The following is a 21,450-nucleotide window of genomic DNA, read 5'->3' as shown; positions in this document are numbered from 1 at the left end:
ACTACCTTACCGACTCATTTGAAATATACCGCCAGTTCAGCCTGTCGATAACATTTGTTTGGCTAACAATTTCAATGTTCCGCCGCTACGTCAATTGGTGGCGTACGGCCCCTATGCGAGCTTCTAAATTTCACCGCAAGTGGCGCCACTATTGAGAATCTCAATTTGACATTTGATTGTAAAATGGTAAATTATAATTTCTGAATCGTTTGATGCCCAATTCTGGCCAGAATACGAACATCGAATATTGAACAGTAAATAAGAAATGCAAGCGTATGACATTGAAAGAACCCTTCTCTCAACATTAACATAAATACACGTTTGTATAAATAGATACATTGTAATAAGAAGTCTCCGGATGTTTATGCAAAATAAAAAGTTCGTGCATCAATTGCAAGATGCAGGAGCTAAATATAAATTAATATTCTTCATTAATGATTTTAATGTGATGAAGATAATATATTAATACCCTCAAAATCTTTTAATATTTTCACAGTTGTAAATTGCACTTGCTCATTTTTGTTATAAATGCACAAAATGCGGAGTCTGGTAATAAGTATCGAGTGTAACAAAAGTGGTTTATATGTTTTAACGTTTCCCTTCCGACATAGATTGGATCCAATTTGGATGTGAATATGGTCAGCAATTTGAAACCGGAGTGCTCGTTTCCATCGTGGTATCCACAATTCTGTAAAGATTCTCTGGAAGCTACAATTCTTCGTATTCCCAACGATGTACTTAAATACTTGGAAGACGATGCATTCTTTTTACCTGTCGAGACGACAAAAGAGCCATCGGAAAGTGGAGTGTGGGCAGATGGTTCTCCAGTACTAAATGAAGAGGTAAATAATCATTGGATTAATTATTCCAAAGCATGGAGAAAACGAACTGTTTCTCTCTCTTTCAGCATTCATCTGAATCTCAACCAACATTTCCAGAGTTCAGCCAGAAGATTCAAGATGCGATAGATGAATATGGCGCAGTATTTGTCAAAAGCAATTGGAGTTCACCTTCTGTAAATATACTTCCTTTTGTTCGCTTACTATTTGATCCAGTAAGTTTATCATCAGTAGACTGCGGATGTTTATGCAATTTCTAATTTTTATAAACAAATTTTAAGAAAGTGGAATAGAATCCCATTCTTCATTAGAACAGCCTTTGTAGATCTAAGACAAATAAAAATCGTACAAAATTCTATCAAATGTTATATTATAGCATTTTTTGGAAATTTTTGTAAGCCACATATGCATAAACACCTGCAGTCTAATCATCAGTTTTCTCTACGTATATTTATTTTCAGGATGCGACATGGGTCGCTCCCACCAAAACTCTCAAATGCAAAACATTGGAGGAGGTATACTTATTACTGAAAAGCTCCGATAGGATCGCACAAGATTTAAGTAACATTAGGAACAATGCGAATAGGGAAATTCCATTAGAGTCTTGTCTTATACTAAAACAATGGAGAGACATTAATCCGTGCACCGAATTTCGATGTTTTGTAGTAAAAAATGAGCTCATAGGTAATGATTTTGTAATTACCGTACCATTTTCTTGTGCTTTCTGATGATTATTCGAATCCAACGCAGCGATCAGCCAACGAGATATATCACAGTATCACAGTTACAACGAGTCCGAGAAATATAATATTCGAACGGATATTAAAAGTTTGTTCATGGAGCATATCAAAAACAGGTTTCCGCTGAACGATTGTAAGCGAATAGCTAGAATGTATATATTTTTTGTATTCAGTTGGTCGAATCAATGTTAAAGTAATGCCTCGCGTTATTGCAGACTCGTTCGACGTGATTCGTTACAAAAAAGATAAGGTAAAGATCGTTGACTTTGGCTCTTTGGACGAATCTTCCACCAAAGGAACGCTCTTCACGTACGAAGAATTGCTAAATCAGATCAACGATCCACCGGAATTCCGATTTATCGGTGAGGAAATCGGCATTCAACCGAAGCCGCCGAATCATTTTTGCATTCCTCGAGAGATCAATGAGTTTTTCCAGTCGAACAACAGCTCGACGTTACTGGATATTATTCAAACAGTAAGCAGATGATTTTCTATCTCGACGTAAATCAAAGCAGTATGACTGTCGTTATTGTTTCAACGTCTCCAAATGTGGTTGGTCATATCGTAACGATCCGAATTCGTTTATTTCAGGAAGTAGAGAATCAACGAAAAGAGCAAGAGAGGTCCAATTCGAACGTAACGAATGAAATTTGATCGACTTTATCGAAAACTAAATGAGTAATAAAACGATATTGTGTTTACGTTGACATGTGGTTTTGATACCGTTTGAAAACGAGCCTGTTCGCTTTCGAAGCAGCGCCGTGACACGATAGAATTAGCGAACGAATGAATGCACACTCTCGGGGAACACATTTTAAATACAGAACTTTCACTTTTATTCTGCCAGACCCTCTTCTATCATTACATTACATAAAACGATTAAAGGCTATCCTACCGCTTAAAAGAATTATCATAATATTGCAATATTTTTTCGAGCCATCGGCCTTACCGAGCGACGTCCCTTATATAGAAAATATGTCTTGTTTATGTACAATATGCAATCCTTAATACTTCGACTTGAAAAAGGATTCTCGATATATGTACCTCCGGACAAGTTAATACGCTGTACAGTCATATCCAAGGAGCATTTTTTTCATCTCAGTTATTCCTCTTTGCAATCGATAAAAATTCAACGAGATCAAGCGATTACTTTCGCCCGTTATACCTTTTGGGAAATATTTTCCTCTGATCTTTTTCTCTCTTTCTCTCTCGCTTTCTTTCCCCACTAACGATCGTAATCGCGGTACTATTTGAGAAACTGCGTTTTCGAATTCGTTGATTCCGATCGGAATCAACGTTTCGTCGGTCTTCTCTCCTATGTACGATGTTCAATCGGTATTCATAATTAGTATTCGGGTACTCGAGTATACACAATTATTGATAGGGATCCGAGATTTACGGTTTTACGAAGATTTCCTTCCCGTTTTCGTTGCTTACGCGCACTGTTTCGTCGTCGATTAACCCTCGGACGACGGTGACTCGGAGAGCTCAATCCAATTTTTTAGCCTTCGATGATTAACTCAAATCACAATCGATTTTCTATTGGGTTCGATAACGAGGTCGACTCTTTTGGAAGAAGTATGATCCTATGGACGAAGAATACATATACAACTAGAAACATTTCGAAATAAGAACTCGAGTGGACCTTAGGCTTCATTGTCAGCATTCACGATCCTTACGAAAATATCCGTCCTCCGAGGGTTAGAGAAGAAAAATAATACATCAACGGATGGAACGAACAAACCAAAAAACATTATTACGTTACGGTGAATCGATTACAATAGATGTATTCGTTCGAAAATACGCATTCCGTGTCCGTCCGTGTCGGTCCGTGAGAAGATCGAGCACGGAAAAGCTTGTAATCTTTCGCTCGAAATTCAACAAACATTTTCTTGTAAACGTCGTCCCTCATTGTTTCTACGAAACGACTCGTTGGACATCCGCAGCTGGCCAACCATCATTTCTACAACTTTCCGATCGAGCGTTCGCTTCTACCACCGATGGAACAAACAACTATGTCTACACCTGTATAAATCTCAACTAAAAATTCACTGCCATATTCAGAAATATCTCACAAAACCAATAAAATGTCTATAATAATTAGTAGACTGCAGATCTTTATGCATTTATAACAAAATTGAGTGGACGAAATTCAAAATTGTTAGAAAATTTTAAACATTCAAGATGTCAATATATGATTTCTCCTCTATTTAAATCATTAAGGGAAGAAATAACATTGAATTTAGTTTCTATTCCTTGCAATCGGTGCAAAATATAAATGTTCCACCTGAATTGCAACGAACTGGAATGAAATAGAAATTTATTTTCTTTCTTAATATGTTTGATAAGTTAAAAATAATATAACAATATTGAACACCTACCCATTTTTGTCATAAATGCATAAAATCCGCTGTCTGATAATAATATTAGATTTTAGACGTTTGATCTTTTCCATTCTATTGTAGAAATTCTAATGAAACGATTGGTTCACTCGGACACATTGCGATTCAAACGAACGTATAAAAAATGGTTTGAATCGTGTTCCATCGACGGTACGGAACCCGGTACATGCTACCAGGTCTACCGGGAAGTACTGTCCCCACTTTGTAAAGTCAAGTTTCCTCGCCGTGCGTACCGATCACGAAAAATCACAAAATATAGAGTGAGGGTGTATACTGATAAAGATTGATATCGGTGAAAATCGTACTAAGGTCACGCCGTTCTCACGGTTCTTCCAAAAAAATTCTATCAAAATTCCCTGAAATACTTTGAAATATACAGTTCGTGGCTGCCGGTTAAACAATTCTGTGGCATCGTCGATAATGATGGAGAAAATCAAATTACGCGACAATAAAATAATTCCAGCAGAACTTTCCGATAGACCTAACAGAAAAGAACTGTCCCCTTCGATCGCTTATGCTCGTCTCGAAATATTAATCGGCCAGTCTCCCGTACGGAGAAGCAGTTCGTTTCATGGCTGGTCGTAACTACTACGGACATGACTGTATCGGTGATATTCCGCCATCGTGTTTTGCTGTGAATTTCTGTAACAACTTCGTCCTCGGTTCATCTGACTTTCCCCACATTCTATCATCCCCCTTTATCGTATTAAGTTTACTTAATCTCTCGATCTCCAACTGATTTGTGCTAAACGACAATGCGTAAAATCCTTAATCAATGTACGTTTTGCAGTGCACGGCCCTGTCTCGTTCAAAACGTATTTCTCTCTGTTTTTCTTTCATACACATACACTCTCTCTCTCTCGCTCTTTCCTCTTCCGTCTCGCAAACATTCATACTCTTACACACACACACTCTCTCTCTCTCTCTTTGTTTCTCTGTTCACCCTCTGATTTTCCTCGTCCGATTTGTTTGTCCTCCCCGGTCCAACGTCAATTTACTCGTGTCGCTATCAGAGTGACGCAGCGGCAATATCGTCCTCTCGAATACTGGTAGCAAGGGGTGCTTTCCGCCTCGAGCGAGAACAAAACGGTAGTCTTAACGCAAACGATACGATACGATACGATACGATACGTTACGTTACGATACGATACACGATACGATACGATACGATAATACGATACAAAAATGTGAATCGTTTCTCGAACGACCAGTGTAATACGGTTGAACCGATTCCGTCCCTCCCGTTCGATTTATTTTTCACTTTGTCTTTCCGGTTTCCGTTTCGTTATCCCTCCGTCATTCGTTTCCCCTCTTCCCGTTACGTTTAAGTACCCAAAAAAAGCGCTCAGCTTCGAAAAACATAGCTCGTTCTTAAGCGTTTCGTTTAGGTTCGCATCGTTTCTTCTTAATTAAGTCCACCCACGTGTTGTTTTTACGAAGACTACGGTTACCCCTCTATTATAAATGCGATTGGTACGACTAAAGGTGGCGAAAAAGGCCAGGCTATCACCGACAATCGAATTTTTTCTCCCCTTCGTGCTCTCATCTACAAACACTCACTTATTATCCTCACTCACTCTCTTTCATTCTCGCGCGCTCGTTCGCTCGGTCGTTCTTTCGTTCGTTTGTTTGTTCGTTCGCTCGCTGTTCCTCTAACGTATAAGCCTCGCGTAACATTTTCTTGTCCATCCCATCAAAAAATACGTATTATTATTTTGGTGCGACGCTTCTTTAACAAAATTTACATCTACACACAGACGCGTCTTTCCTAAAGATCTCCCAACTGTTCGCTGGCACGCAACAGCGATAATACCTTGTCTTTTCGCTCGTTCTCCTTCCCCTACAGCCACCTATCGACCTATCGTATCTTCCAACCCTCCTGTTCCTGCACCCTTCGTAATATCTTCGCTCTAAATGTACAGGAAGATAAGAGCCTACTCTTTTAGACGACAGCGACAACTCGGATTTCTTTCTTGTCGGCTCGCGCCGCTGAAAACTCGTCGAATCCTCGCGAGAAAGATCTTCGTTGGTACGTTATTTACAAAATGAAAAGCGCGAGATGATCATGACTCGTTAACGCTTTCTTTCCGCGGCGAGCGATCAGCGCCGTTATCGTTATATCGTTTCGGCAAACCGATCGCTCTCCCTACCAAATTACGACAGGCACACGCTGATGCACACGCAGATACATGCAAAACGCAAATGTAAACTTAAACGGGCACCAATGATTCGCTAGTGAAAAAGGAGGAATCGTTCGAGTAACAGCGGCCGATTTGTTTCACTGGCGCGGAAGCGCGACAGAAATTGCTTGAAAACGCGACGAGAACTACGAGAAAGATAATCGACGCGTGCACGAGGTAGAGTTTCTTCCCTAATCGTCGTCGACAGAATGGTAAAAGGAAAACAAACGGAGGAAAGAAGATGCCTATCTTACATTACGATACACGTTCAGAGCGAAGCAATTGAACTAATAGAATTTACATCAGACGACAAGAAAGACGGTCGAAATCACGCCCGTCTCGTCTATACGTGTCTCTTCCGTCTCCTCTCTCTCGTCGCTCCCCATTCAGCTCCGACGCCATTTCCTACTCGCGTATCTCGCCTACTCGTTCACTTTTTTTTCCGTTTCCTTTCGTTTCGTTTGCTCATCCCTCGTTCTCTTGTCTCTTATTCTTTTTTTGCTTTTGTCCATCGAAACGGAGTTACTTTGGTTCGTATCACGAAAGGAGATTATTCACAGGAACATTACTTTTCAAAATCCCGGAAACGCTCAGCCTCGGCGGCCGGGGATAATTATTATAACAAACGCGCCGACTAAAAGTCAGTTTCCAGTCGCCATTCGCACGCGACGAAATTCTCGAATATAGACGACGTCCGACGATGTACGCCCGAAAATTGATCACCGTGCGTCTTCGTAGCTTAATCGCGCACAACCTTTACAAGTATCCCTTTTTCTTTTTGCTTTCTTTTCCATTTGCTCGCTGACGGCGCTGTCCAACACCTGTTTTACGTCCCGGCGACCATAGGCAGACTACTCGAGATTTCTGCTGCGCCGAAATCGCTATCCGAAACATCGTTTCTCACAGAGAAATTCAAAGGAACAAGTTCGAACCGAAAGATTGGAAAAGTTGTAGAAATATGTTTTATATAGAGACAGCGAATCTTTATGCAAAATAAAAATTTTCTAGCTGGATTGTAACAATCTGGAGTGAAATAGAAACGTATCTTCTTTCTTAACGTTTGATAGGTTGAAAATAATATAACAGTATTATTAAATTCTTCTAATATTTTTACTATTTTGAATTGCGCCTACTCATTTTTGTCATAAATGCATCGAATCTGCTGTCTATTTATATAGAACGATTCTGCGGATACTCCGTCCAGTCGAACGGTACATTTCTTTTCGATAGCATTGCGGATGCGTTCGGAATCCGAGGACAATAGGAAAAAGCAGTTTTCAGATTCGCTTTCGGCGCGCCGAAATTCACGACCAGGTACCGCCCGTTCGTCGATCATCGGACCGCAAAAAAGAGAGTACAAATTTGTTGGCCAGCTTAATTTAATAAGAAATTGTAGGCATTCTCACGCGTCACGACAGTACACCGAAAGATGATATAAACCTGTCATTCTGAAACAAGGTGAAGCGATTTTGTACTAAAGTGCAGCGATATAATATTATACTTTTAATGAATTATCTACGCAATGTACAGTTTTTTGGGTACTTTTTCTTTTTATACATGCACCGTGACAAGGTATGGTCGGCCCGTAAGACAGACAAGATTGTTTTCCTTATATATATGTATATATATATTGTATATGTATCTACACACACACGCACACATATACATACATATATATAATTCCACATATACGTTTATTTGTACATATATGTATGTTTCATCGATTTTTCCTATCTTTCGCCTATCTTTGTCCATGATGATATCGTTTTAATTTCCTCGCTGTCGGGTTCCGTCGATCGTTCGTTCGATCTGCCGCCGACTTGCTCTCCCTCCGTCATAGGTATGATGCTACAATTTACAAGGATCGTGTCGCAATTATAAAGTTAAGGTTCTATGTGTACCAAGAAGCGTTACGCGGAAAGGCAAAAGTTCAATGCGTGTTGTCTTACTACGTTACCTCACCGAACGAGATCTATATAGACTCTTATTTCGTCTACTCAGTCTGACCACACTGTGTAAGAACGTGGAATAGTATTCGTCGCGGATAGATATACAGTAGAGAGAATTTATAAATTCAGGCTCTTTATAGTCTGCGAGGGGATGTCCCTAGCGATGCAACGTATCGCGGACACGTTTTCCGTTACCATTAGCCATCGTGCATACCGTTCCGGATCGCGGTCGTGCAGTCTCCTCGCTACAAACCTTATCTCTTGACTAGATTGCGTCTCTAATATTCTTAACGATTTAATCTATGTCTGCCATTCATTTATAATCTGCACCTTACACCTAGGTATTGTAGTAACATCTAGCGGTAAAAGGATGATCTATTCTCGCAGAGATCATACGTCTCCTCACCATCTTCCCTTCTTTCTCTCTCTCTCTCTCTCTCTCTCTCACTCTCTCTCTCTCATTCTGCAACCAACGAAACGAATTGTCAGCGTGAATTCATATTTACGAAGAAACTCTGTTTTGCGAATAACATTGTCGCCTATGCGGGGGATAGGCGAACGCAAACGCACGTAGGCGCGCGCGTACACGCACACACATGCGAACACGCCCGCAGACACACACTTGCAGAGAGACAGGCACACGCGCGCGCACACATTCATACAGACACTCACACACGCACACCGAGAGTTACGTGGATATCAGAAAAACTTGCCTCGCCAACAACCCTCGAGTTCGCAGCTACGTATATACAAGCTTATTAGTTTGATCGTCTCATCTGAGTCGCGCGAACGACAACTACCCCTAAGTCGGTCCTGTCGATCCGCCGTTCTCCGCCTTTTCGTTCTTCTCCGCCATCTTCTCCGTCTCCAGCGTCCGCTTCTCTTCTCCATTAACGGAGCGGAGCGAGCCGCGCGTCGCAGGAATGAGCGTACCATCGTGACAGAGCACGCGATACTCCGGCGAGCCTTCGATCGCTAGGACTACCTCTTCTTCCCTGTCTGTTTCGAGGACAGCCTCTTCTTCAGCTTCGAGTGCTCAGACTTCACCGACTTCTTCTTCGGTCTCTCGGGCGAGCCGTTGCAACAGGCGCAACCTTTCTTTACGTGACCGCGGAGACTGGACCTTCTCGCCCGACAATCGGGCTCGACCAGCGCGATGTTTCCACCCTCGTCGTCCGAGGGTTCGCTCGCCTTATCGCTGGAGACCATCACCGAGTCCTGGATTGCCTCAGCGGTGGTCGCCTTCACGCGTTTCGACAGACCACCGCCAACTCCTCCACCCCCGACACCGACACCGACACCAACACCGCTTTTGTGTTCGGCCCGATTCAACACCACCCTCGCGTTCACCTGCAGCTTGTCCTTCTTCTTGAGATAGCTGCACCGGCGTTCGCCACTCAATAACTTCAGGCTCTGCACGCTGTCGTCGAGGCCGTTGCTCAGTGCGTTCTCCTCTGGTTGGCTACTGATCGACTCGCTCACGCTCGAGTCCTCCTCGTCGCTGCTGGATCGCGTCCTCTCGGACATCGGACTCTCCCACGATAGATAGTCCATCCTGGTCACCTTCGAGGCGATTCGTTTCTTATTGGTGTAGGTGTACTTGTGCGTGGAGAGCATCGGGCCGGCGATCGGCGAGAGCGGTGAGGGTATCGTCACGTCGGCCGTGTTCCCGCTAAGCAAGGTCAGACTTTCGTCCCCCGAACTCGCCGCCGACGCGTTGTTCACGTTGATGGTCGCCGGTAGCGACTCCGAGTCCAGATCGATGTCCAGTTTCATATTCGACGGGATGCTGGACACGCTGCTCGGCGAGCCCTCCTTCGAACCGTTTCTAGATGCGATCTTCGCCCGGCCTTGCACTTTTGGCGAGTCGTTCTCCAGCGAGCCGAGATGCGTGGGTGACAGCCTTGAAATGTCAGAGTTGCTGTTCGATGCTTCGTCCTGGCTCGAGTTGTCGAGCCCGAGCCGCAAGTGTTTCACTGGGTTCTGCAGGTGGAGCTCCTCTGCCTTGTCTCGTTTCGACCTCTTCGACGAGTCCTTCGAGGATCTGGTTCGCTGACCGACGTTCCTTCTGCGTTCGTTGTTGGCCCTGAAGTCGCCGACCGGACTGGCGTCCCTGCTGCCGCTCGACGAGTCCAACGAACGGAAGTAGGAGCCGCCGTACGACTTCATACCGAGCGGCTGGCTGCAGGAAGCGTCCTGAGACGAATGGTCAAACGATGGCGAGTGATTCGTGTCGAACAACAGATCCGCCTCGGGGAAAAGATCGCTGGTGCTCGGCTCGTCCACTCCCAGATCCTCGCACTCTTCCGACAGGCTCTTCTGCAACCTCATCTCGCGCTCGATCGCCGCCGCTTTTCTCTCCATTTTCTGCTGCAACAGCTCTCGGTCCAGCCTCGGGTTCAACGGCGTCTTCATCGCGTTGCTCTTGTTCGTGTACTGTTGGAACGGCTCCAACGTGTGGTTCATGAAGTACTTTTTCGTGTTCGTTTGGTAGATTTGTCCGCCTGCCATCTCGATACCTTGGCCCTTGTTGATGATCTGCAACACGCTCTGCACGTTCTCCGAGTTGTCGGCGTACCGCGAGTTTAACGGCTCGATGTTCAACGAGTTCGTTGAAGTCGGCACGTATCGCCAAGGCGTATCCGGCGACACTTTACCCTCCGGCTCCCAAGCTTCCTGCAGCCTCGCGTTACCGTAAAGCAGGCCGTTTCCGACCTTGCAGGACACGTCGATTCCCTCGGCCGACTGCTGCACTGGCGATTCCTGGCTGTCGGAACTGCTCGGACCACCCGTCACCAAAAACTGCGCCGCATTGTCGATGCCTCTCGACTGCTTGCTCGTCACTATCGTCGACATGGAATCTAAACGAGATACGAGATTCGCGTTGTTAATACCGTTAACCCTCGGTGATGTTTAGCGCCGTGCCATCTCGCACGGTGTTACGCGAAGAAAACTCTCACTCTATCTCTCTCAGTCTCTCTCTCCCTCTAATTGACTCTATAATTACACTGTCTAACAGCCACAAAACGTTTCGATTCACACTATGCGATTCTTATAGGGATTTTTGCGCTGATTCTGAATCTGCCCTCAAATTTTCCCCTGGACGCGCAGTGTTTGCGAAATTTGATTTTGAAAAAAAGATGTTTTTCAAGTTTAAACAAATATTGTAACGTTGTTATAAATTTTGAATTGTTCTTTACAGCAAAAGATTCTATAGACTTTCCCGAATACTTTCAGTGGTATCCAATATTAATACATTACGAATGATTAAACAGGTTTACACTTAAGCGCTAGATAAAAGATCAATCTAGGCCGCAATTGCCCTCAAAAGTCCTATTTTTACGTTTACGAGGCGTAATTTGCATTATTTGACAGCATGTAGCTGTCGTCGGTATGAAAATAGTTACATGTGCAGCTTTATTAATATTTGACTTAATAATACTTAATATTTGATAAATACATTTTATTAGGTTGGAAAGAATTTTTTTGCGGTTTTTAACTATTAAATTCAAATGCAAAACCGTAAGAACTATCTTTCCGACCTACATAATATGTATTATTAATAAAATTTACTAAAATTTGTATCGACATTAATTATTAATGTTGTCAACATATAAGTCGAATGCCTCGTTTATGATCGGGAAGCAGTTAATGTATTCTACACATTGGAAAAACCGAAATTGTGTGCGTCTAGGGGAAAAATTAAGGGCAGGTTCGGAATCAGCGCAAGAACTCTGTAGGAATCGCATAGTTAAAATTGAAACGACAAAAAAATTGAAATTTGTTGGACTGTGTTATTGACCAAATAAAAGGAACGACAAAAACAAAATTGGAGAAAGCGAAGTACGAAGCAAGGTGTTCGGAAGATTTATCGACGACGTACCCATAGCGTCGTCGATTTTTCTTTTGACCGTTTTCGGTGAAATGATCTTGCCGCCGGGAATGATGTCCGCCGAAGCCACCTCCTTCGCGTCTTTCTGGTGTTGGTGCGCAGCGTCGTTTAGCATGGAGACGTCCGATTGGCTAGCGAAAGCGAGAGAGATCGTGGCTCCCGGTTGGATGGCCACGGGCTTGTCGTTGTGCACCTGTTGGAAATTCGACGTCAGAGCGCGTCCAAAAGCGTTAGAACGAAATGAGTTGTTCGATTGCTAGAGAGAAAGAACGAACAGCAACGCGCGACAATATACCTGGGTTTCCTGAGGCGATTTCTTTCCCGACGAGTGGCCGATCGCCGCTGTAGTCGGCGTCAGGCACACCACGTTGTCCGACTTGAGTCCACCGGTCGTCGACAGTTTATGCATCGAAGAATTGAATAGTCTGGCGCCTTGGAGCGCGAGGTTCGGATTGCTGGTGATCACGCCGCAGATCTGCTGGTTTTCGGGAGACTCGTTCAAGTTCCGCTGTATCAAGCCGATCGCCGAATTGCTCTTGTTAACGACAATGGCGTTCGTCGCGGATTCCACGCTCGCGGCTGTCGCTACCGTCGAATCGCTCTTCGTCATGGCGAGATCGCCAATGATGGCGCTCTTTTCCGTCTCCGTAACGAATGAGCCGCCACCACCACCGCCAATACCAACGCCAACACCAACGCCACCGCCACCGCCAACGCCGGCTGTTTGCGGGATCACCACAGAAGCAGCCTGCACGTTCTGCGCCGTTGTCAACGTCTGATTACCAGACAGCGTCTGCAGCGTTGGGATCTTGACCTGTTTAACCTGCGCCGGTTGTGAGATGATCTTGCCTGCCTGGTTTAGAAAGGACTGCAGAACCAACGTGTTTGGGACGCCTGTGTTTCCGGTGGTTCGAACTGTAGCTGGTACGGTGGCGAGCAGTTTAGAACCGCTCGAAACTATGGTGAACTGCTGGGCGCCCTTCATTAGATTCATCGGCAGGATGTAGTTGGTGCCAGGGACCAGAACGGCCGTGCTGCCCATTTTGCCGGTGACCGAAGCCAAAGCCTCGCTCACGCTGACCGAGCCGGTCTGCACGGCTTCCTGGACGATCACCGCTCTAGGCTGACCGGAGCCCGGCTCGGCGAAGATCAGGTTCCGCCTTTTCACGTTCAGTTCAACCCCGTCGTTCGAATCGTTCGTCAGGTTTCGCACCTCGGCGTTCGCGTCCACCACGCTCGTGACGTTTCCGGCCGGTTCCTCGGGCGCAGGGAATCCCACTGGACTGTCCTGCACGTGCACCACACCGCTCGACGAGTCTTCGCTGCCCATGGTGCGACCGAGATCGTCGGTGCTCGGGCTCAGCTCCGAGCTTTGTTGGCCAACTGGCTTGGACTTGTTCGCGCCGGACTTTTTTCGCTTCGAGGACTGACTGGGGTTCGTCGGCGGATTCGATCTCCTCCTCGGCGCCGGCTTGTTGTTCAAATCCGGCGAGTTGCGCAGCTGCTCCGCGTACTCGTCCAAAATCGCGTAGATTCTCTGCGCGGTTTGTTCGTCCTCTTGTGGCTTCTGCTGCGGTTTCGGGATCGGCGAGGCCTTCGACGTGTTGGTCGCGCTGGTCTTCAGGGTCTTCGGCGCCGACTTTTTCACCGTTTTCGCGGACGGAGGCGTGGGCGGCGTCTTGCCGGCGGAAGGTATTGGCGCTGGTGCCGGCGTCACGCACGGGCTGGAAGAACTCTGCGACGTCACACTCAATGCGGGCGAAGCTGCCGGCTGACAGTAGCTCGTCACAACGACGACAGGGGTCGAGTTTGGGGTTTTCGCAGCCACGGTGCCCGTACTTTGATTCACGTACGCCAGCGACACCTTTTGCGAGAAGATGTCTTGTTGAAAATTAACAGTGCTCCCGTTGCTGGCAAAATCGGTGTTGGTCTGTTGCTGTTGTTGTTGTTGTTGTTGCTGCTGCTGTTGCGTGGGCATCAGCAGTTGCTGCGCGAGGGCGCTCACGGAAACCTGTTGTGGTTGTTGCTGTTGTTGAGATTGTTGTTGTTGCTGCGGCTTGGTAACTTGCACGGTTTGCTGCGTGGTGGTTTGCGTTTGCACGGTGGTCGTGGCCGCGGTCGCGGTTGCAGTTGATATCATCTGATGAGACTGCGGCTGGATCGTACTCCTCTCCTTCACCTGTTCGAGTACACTCTCGAATTCTCGAAGCTGTTCGAGCGTGGTCGAGCTGACCTGATTGGGAACCTCGATAGGCGAACCGATCAAACTGTCTGTTCTGACCGCCGGCGGTTGTTGCTGTTGCTGCTGTTGTTGTTGTTGCTGCTGCTGCTGTTGTTGTTGCTGCTGCTGCTGCTGCTGCAACCTGGGCGTCGTCAGGACCGCTTGGATAGCTCCGGTGAGGTTCTGCTGTCGTAGCGGCGCGGACGTTCGGATAATGTTCAGCTTGACCACGGGCGTCCTTCCGGCAGGTATCGAGTTGGCGTGCGATATCGTCGGGATGATGTTCAGCTGGCTCGGGTTTGTGGTGGATATCGTAACTGGAATTTTGTGCGTGTATATTACCCCGGGCGAGGCGTTCTGGACGTTTTGCACCAGCTGCGAGAGCGTCTGGTTCGCGGCGTTCGGACTCGCGGCGACGTTCGTCGCGTTGCTGCCCGTCGAGCTCTGTACGATGTTCAGTATCTGTCTGCCGGTGGAGAGCTGCAACGCGTTGGGAATGTTCGCGATCGACTGCACGTTGATCCCGGTAGCCGCGTTAGGCTGTTGCTGACTGCTGGGCACCGAGGTCTGCACCGCCTTTGAGAGGTTTGCAGCCTTCTGAGGGGACGCGGTTGCGGTCTGGACCAGCGTCTCGGCGGTGGGTCCGGCGACGCCGGTCGACGCATCCGTCGACAAGGTATAGATGGTCTTACGAAATGCCTGCTGGAACTTAGGTAGACCGGCGTTCTGTCCGGACTGTGTCGCGTTCGTCTTCGTGGCGGTCAGTCGTTCGTAGGTGTTTCTGGTCGTGTTCTCCGCGTGTTGGTTCTGTCGCGAGAACCCCACAGCGGCGACCGCCGTGTCCTCCATGTTCTGCAGACCGAGAACGTTCCTCTGGTTCGACACCAGATTCGGGTTCACAGAGGCTAGCTGGTAAGTGCCGTCCGGTTTACACACGATCTGCAGCTGTTCGGACGCGACCGTCGCCGAGCCGATGCTCGAGCTAGTGGTTGTAGTGACGGTGGTGGTGGTCGTTGTCACCGCAGAACACGGCGACGGAGATTTTTTCGGCGAGGATTGATTTTGCTGCTGGTTCCGACGGATCGGTCCTGTCCTGGGACCAGGGCTGGAGTCCGACTCGAGCTGACTGGACGCGTTTGTCGAGGAGGTTGGCGAGCCGTCTGGCGGCTGGTTCGCTTCCTCGCCTACGTCGGGCAACGCCGATGACCTAGGCGGCGGTGTTTGTCCCGCTGGGCTCATGCCGACGCCGCTGTCATGACCTCCCGACGATGGTGTACCTGGAAGCTGGATAGTTCCTGCCACGCTCGGAGTTCTGTTTGGCCGGGGAGGGGTGTTACCGCTGTTGACCGAGCCCGAGTTTGGGCTCTGTGGAATGTTTCGCGAGAGCTGCACCACGTTCACGGTGGGTCGCATCCGCGGCGGCACCATCATGTCCAGCGAGTTCAAGCCCGGTACGTTCTTCGCCAAGATGTCCGAATCCCGGACCGCTTTCGCCAGGATGTCGAACTTTCTTTTACCCAGGCTAGATTTCGCGCTCAAGTCGCGATCCTCAGCCGAAACCAGGTCCGATTTGGCTGTGTTCGTCCCAGTGCTTCCCTTCTGTTTCTGATAGGTCGATATCGCGTTCTTGTTGGGCGAGAACGGCATGTTCTTTTGTATGTTCATCAGCTCGCTGGTGATGTCGCCGGTGCTCAGCCGCTGTTGCTTCTTCGAGCGGATCAGCCGCCTATCGATCTCATCTGCTCGAGTCAGCACGATCTTTGGATTCAAATTGAGCGTGCTGAGCATCGGCGCGAACTTGGTCACGCTGCTCGCGTTATTTTCGAGGTTGTTCTTATCCTTGCTCTTGTTTAACAGGTTCTTCTGCAGTATCTGCGAGATTCTGGTCGGCTTCTTGGTGTTTTGCGGCCTGAACATTCTGAGGGATTTGAGGACCGCGGGATCGCTTCTTCTCTCGGTGATAATCAACGGCGCGGCGGCCGTGTACGCGGACCCCTTGATCGTCTCCCGCTTGTTCTCATCCATGTCGGCGGAGAACAGAGTGATGATGTCGTTGCTGCTAACGTCGGAGCCGCTCGCGTCTTCATTGGCGTTCGCGTGCCGCACGTTCTCGTTGACCAGCATGTGGAAGTGCGAGACAGACTCGACAGTCAGTTTCGTCGATTTGGAACGTTTCTTACTGGTCTCCTTGCCGGTCGACTTGTTCGGTTTCTTCTTCGCTTCGAGCCGACACCCGTCGCTACCCAGGCTATCCGTCTGGCTGTCCTGCGTGTTGCTGTCGCTGTCCGAAACCGAGACCGAGCTGTTTCTAAAGTGCTTCAACTTCCGATCCGCGCTGTCGTAGTCGCTCTCGGACGATTCCAACCGATGAATCTTCCTCGCTCTTCCCGTTCTCCGCATCCGGAGCATGCTGCCGCTGTCCGAGTCCGTGGTGGTGGTATCGTCCAGGCTCCTCCTGGTCGAGGACCTCTTGTAGGTGCCTGCTGGCTGGAAGCTGCCGTATTGCTCCGAATTGTCCGACGGCAGATCGACCCATTGCTCGTAGCCTTTCTCGATCCCGAAGAATATATCCTTGGTGTCGTCCTCCGACGGCCAGTCCTTGAACTGCGAGTAATCGATGTTCAAATACTTGAGCTCCTTGTTGGTGTTTCTCATTTCCTCGGCATTCTCCAAGTACCGTTCGCAGAGGCCATTCAGCTCTTTCCAGTCGAGAACCCAGCTGAGCATATGGTAGCGGGGACTACTCAGCACGACGGACAGATCGTCGCAGAGCTGCGGCGAGAGGCCGAGCTTCTCTGCGTCGAGCACCTGATTCGGCACAGATTTTTCGTCATAGTTAGCCGAGCCGGTGACCGCGTCCCCCTTGATCAGGATCAGCGCGTCCAGTGATCTCTCCATGTTCCTGGCCGCCGGCTCGCTCGCGTCGGACGACTTCCCGGTCCCAATGATGTCGTTCCCGGTAAACTCGCCGCAGTTGAAGCAGAGCTCGCCAAGCGGAGCGCCGGGCAACGGCTCCCTCTTCGGATGAAGAGGACACCTGTCGTTCGTCGTCATTGTCGTCGAGATCGCGGACTCGCCTTTCCTCGCGGTGGTCAGCAAGCTCTTGAGCAGTTGGTCGGTGCGCTCGAAGGTCTTGCTCACCTGCCCGTTCTGAAAATCGAGGCCCTTCTTACAGGTCGCGTCCGACATGGACGTCGTCTCTCCCTCGTCTCGTATGCTCTCCTTCTTCTCGTCAAGCTGGACCTCAACCTCGGTCTCGGTCTTCGACAAGGTCCCGTTCGAATGGTGACCGTCCAGCGGATATTTTAGCTTGTCGGCCACGGCGACACCCTCGCCGGACGTCGCGTTGTCCTCCCTGGTTTTTCCGCACGCCACAGCGATCTCCTTGATCCTATCATAGCAAGCCCTGGTCGGATGCAACGAGAACGCCGTAAGCAAACACTCCCGAGCGATCCCGATGTTGCTGCCGACCACGTCCGCCAACTTCAAGAACTGCGTGCCCAACCGCTTCGCCGTCTCACGGACCTTGTCCTTGTCCGACTTCGCTTTCTGACTCTCCAGCTCGTTCATGTCCGTCGTCAACGCCCTGATATACAGCTCGATCACCAGCGGTTTTATGCTGTCGCCAAACTGCAAGAGAAATACCATTCTGAAATGGTCCGATCTACCGTCGCTACGAAGTTTTCTAGGCTCGAGAAGGTGATAGCTGACCCTCCACTAGAGATCCCTATTTCACATCTGAAATACGGCTGTGTGATATACACGTGTATGAAAATACACGGATAATAAACGTGTACCCGTATATTCAAGTTCACAGTGTACTTCACACACACACAAACAAAAAAAGTTACACGTATATCCGTGCATTAAATTGTATCCGGATTTCTGCACGGATTTTATTAATTACACGTGTACACATGTATTTTCAATAAGTATCTCTATTTCCGACCCGAAAACTTTCGTAGCGTTCTTCGTCCGTTTCGGCTTTAGACACTCACGTGTTTCGCGAGTACCGCGCAAAAAATGTAAATATGCTGAGCGCTCTCGGCAGGTTCGATCAACTTCCGTATCATTCCCGGCAAGGTAGGGGCAACATCCTTCAATTTCGAGTGCAACGACGCCCAGGAGTTCAAGATCTGTTCAAGGATGATCGCGCCCGTCTCCGGAACGGGTCGAACCATCCCCGCGGTAACGAGATATTGCGCAACCAATTCGGCAGCCTTTATCGAATTCCTCCAAACTCGCGCGGTTCCATATTTCGTTGGTCTTTCGCCGCTGAGCCTCTGGACCAATTCCAGACCGTCGCTGAGATCCATTAATTTTAACTGAAAAGAACCGGCCTTCTTAGAACTGGAAAACTAATTCCGTTTCTATCCAACGATTCGCGGCAGCGCCTCGAGAACCGCCGCGTTCTACCCTATCCACGCCACCTGTTGAGACTAGTGATTCGATCACGTTCGTTCCCAATCATGGTGATTTTTCACAGTGATTCGTTATTTTCGTGTGCGCTTCTGATTGGCGGACAGCAAAACTATTCTTCGCACAAGTTACAGAGACAAAAACTGTATGTTTTCTATTAACCACATCAAAACAAAATTGCGAGTTACGTCGCATTTTTATCAAATTTATTAGATTTGTAAGAAGTTTCTCAAACTATCATTTGCGTCTCCTATAATTGTTAAGTAATACGTCGGTATTATGTAAAACTTTATACATACAAAAACATAAAAGAAATTGTCTGCACTTTTCTACTATTTAAACGAATATTACGATTTTGAAATTGTGGGGAAGAATTAACATTTTTTATTTTTATCATTAAATGAAGAAGATTTACGTTATATAGAGAAAATGTAACGTAATTTCAAATTTACGTTATATGCAGATATTTGTATGCAAGCTACGTAATTGACGCACATAAAAAAAGAACAAATTCAATCGAAATTTACTATTAACACTAAACCAACCACCACCGGTCAAAATGACCAGTTTCAGATTTCTTATTTAACAATTATTGAAATAATAAAAACGATTTTATAAGAATTGATTGTACAAATGTCTCTAGTAGAGCACGTATTATAATTTTATAATAGGAGCCGCACAAAATCTAAATACAATCAATTATAAGGGAACATTTACCAGTTACTTTCAAGGCTCGTTAGGTTTAGTGTTAAAAGATCACTTTAATAAAGATCCCTTAAGGAATAACAAAGTCTGCGCGAAACGCAACACTTTGGACAAATTGTATTTCGTGCGACAGTTATCGAGGCATTACCGTAGGAACAGCGCAGGAACAGTGCTGGAATAGCAACTAAGGAAAGCAAATCGAAGCAGATGCCGAACAGTATTAACTTTCTCTCCCTCTTTCGCTCTCTTTCTCGAGCGGTACTCACTTGAGCGAATATATCTTGCGTGCGTTTCAATTTATACAATAGGACGATATAGACGTCGATCATGTAATGAACGTGATGAGAATCCGAGAGCGAGCGTAGCCGATCGCTTCGCCGCAGAGAACGTACGCAAGCGGCGGCGAGGTTCACCGCTATGTCCTCGCAGCGGTCCTCGCAAAGTATTTTCAGCCTCATAGTTAACAGTTCGCCTTTCTCCGAACAGCAGAATTCTGGAAAAACCGAAAAGATTGTTCGTGCGTGGACTTTGCTGATAATAGATAATATACACTGCCGTCCATAAATCACCGGACACTTACTTATCTTCAACAAAATGGTAATTCAAGAATACAAGCTTCCAGCTTGTTTTGATTGTTTTATTTTGATTAGATGCAGTTATTATATATGTTAATATTTGAATGCAAAATTAAAAATATACATACACTATTTGAATAAACGTTGGAAGAAGGAGATCGAGAAATTCTGGGATGATAATAATGGACAGCTCTAGAAGCCAAATATTAAATCTCAAAAATTAGAAACTATAATTCGAAAATATAGGATATTTTCGACAGATTTGGTTTACATGTTCTGTATCAAATCTTAAGAATTAGAGACTAAGAATAATAATGAAAATTTCGAAAATATAGGATATTTTGGACAGATTTGATTTACGTGTTCTCTACATTAGGAAAAGTTAGCGAGTACCATTTTCATTTCATAACATACGTAGGTCTTTTGATAACAAAAGGTCGTCTGCATCCAAATTTGAATACGTGTCCGGTGGCTTATGGACTGGAGTGTACGATCTACCGGTGCATACGAAACGTTTGATCGGATTCCGCGAATTTGTTTGATGTAATAGCACCGAGTTCCGCTATTTGTACGCGACAAATCGAATAAAAATGAATGGAGCGAACGAACAAACATTTCGTATGTCGCAACTCGATCGTGTACGTTGATCATGGGGGTGCACCGTACCCTCTTCATGTTCGGAATCCGGTTGGCCGTTAAGTATGCTGTCGAGCGCGGGATGAGTCCATGGATTGTGCACCAGAGCTATCAGGGCAGTGCACCTGGGTGCAGCGGGGTGTTGCACCAGGTGAGACGCGCACCTCTGTAATGTTACGTTGAGGTGCGTCTTTGTCGCGGGTGACAACTTCGGCCACTCCCCGCGCAGAACCAATTTCAACGTGTGCCTGCAACAAATCGATCGAAAAACATATTTCAACGTCATCGTTCGATAATCGAGGCACGACGCTCGAGAACGACTCAACCTGTTCGCCGAGTAATTAACTTGTCGACCGGGAATACCCGGCTGATTTATTCACCGACGATCGCGAACGCGGTTGTCATTTATTCTACTGAGGACATTACGATACAGTTTGCCGCGCGAATCTTTCGATGTACGGGAAAATTGAAATTTATTCCGAGATGCCGATTAAACGAGCGTTTATGCCAGTGGTTCTTAACCTTTCTGAAGCCCGGGAACACTTTTCATTATATGGAAAATTTGCGGAACATCAAAATTAATGATCCGAAAAACAAACAAAAACATACCGCGTAGAAATAAATATATTTTAGAAAATATAGTATTAAATATATATCCTATTAAATATAGAACCAGTGGTTTATGTTCAATATATACGCACGAATCCGAGTCAATTTTAATAACCAAGTTTGCTTTCATGGGTTTCGATTACTACTTAAAAGCAATAATGTTTCGATGATTATATTTGAAAAGTATTCATGTTATACAAACCGATATCGAACCTCAGAATGAGAATTTACAAGTTTCGAAAAGATATTTACTTATTAGTACTTTGATGTTGAAAGGAATCGA

The 21,450-nt window shown here is 46.5% G+C and overlaps 2 protein-coding genes across 3 annotated transcripts in view; one reads left to right on the top strand and one right to left on the bottom strand.

The window, feature by feature from the left end:
- The first annotated feature begins 135 nt into the window (after positions 1–135).
- LOC143207037 (translation initiation factor eIF2 assembly protein) lies at positions 136–2,286 on the top strand. The gene is made up of 7 exons (XM_076420042.1): positions 136–319; positions 612–842; positions 908–1,015; positions 1,301–1,523; positions 1,590–1,712; positions 1,795–2,054; positions 2,171–2,286. The coding sequence occupies exons 2-7, from the start codon at positions 636–638 to the stop codon at positions 2,231–2,233; spliced, it is 984 nt and encodes a 327-aa protein (XP_076276157.1). The 5' UTR covers positions 136–319; positions 612–635; the 3' UTR covers positions 2,234–2,286.
- A 5,263-nt stretch (positions 2,287–7,549) lies between these two features.
- LOC143207027 (uncharacterized) overlaps positions 7,550–21,450 on the bottom strand; it is a 63,202-nt gene continuing 49,301 nt past the window's right edge. For both annotated transcript variants that reach the window (XM_076420017.1, XM_076420018.1), the window contains 6 exons: positions 20,589–20,806; positions 19,614–19,840; positions 18,222–18,548; positions 12,298–17,853; positions 11,994–12,195; positions 7,550–10,971 (listed from right to left, as the gene is read on the bottom strand). In XM_076420017.1, the coding sequence (XP_076276132.1) occupies positions 9,092–10,971; positions 11,994–12,195; positions 12,298–17,853; positions 18,222–18,548; positions 19,614–19,840; positions 20,589–20,806 (8,410 nt within the window). In that variant the 3' untranslated portion in view covers positions 7,550–9,091. The remainder of the gene's footprint in view (positions 10,972–11,993; positions 12,196–12,297; positions 17,854–18,221; positions 18,549–19,613; positions 19,841–20,588; positions 20,807–21,450) is intronic.

This window comes from Lasioglossum baleicum, chromosome 3 (genome assembly GCF_051020765.1).
Source record: "Lasioglossum baleicum chromosome 3, iyLasBale1, whole genome shotgun sequence".
In the NCBI taxonomy this organism is placed as follows: Eukaryota; Metazoa; Arthropoda; class Insecta; order Hymenoptera; family Halictidae; genus Lasioglossum; species Lasioglossum baleicum.
The sequence above is the reverse complement of the archived record's forward strand: the minus strand, read 5'-3'. Positions and strand labels throughout refer to the sequence as shown.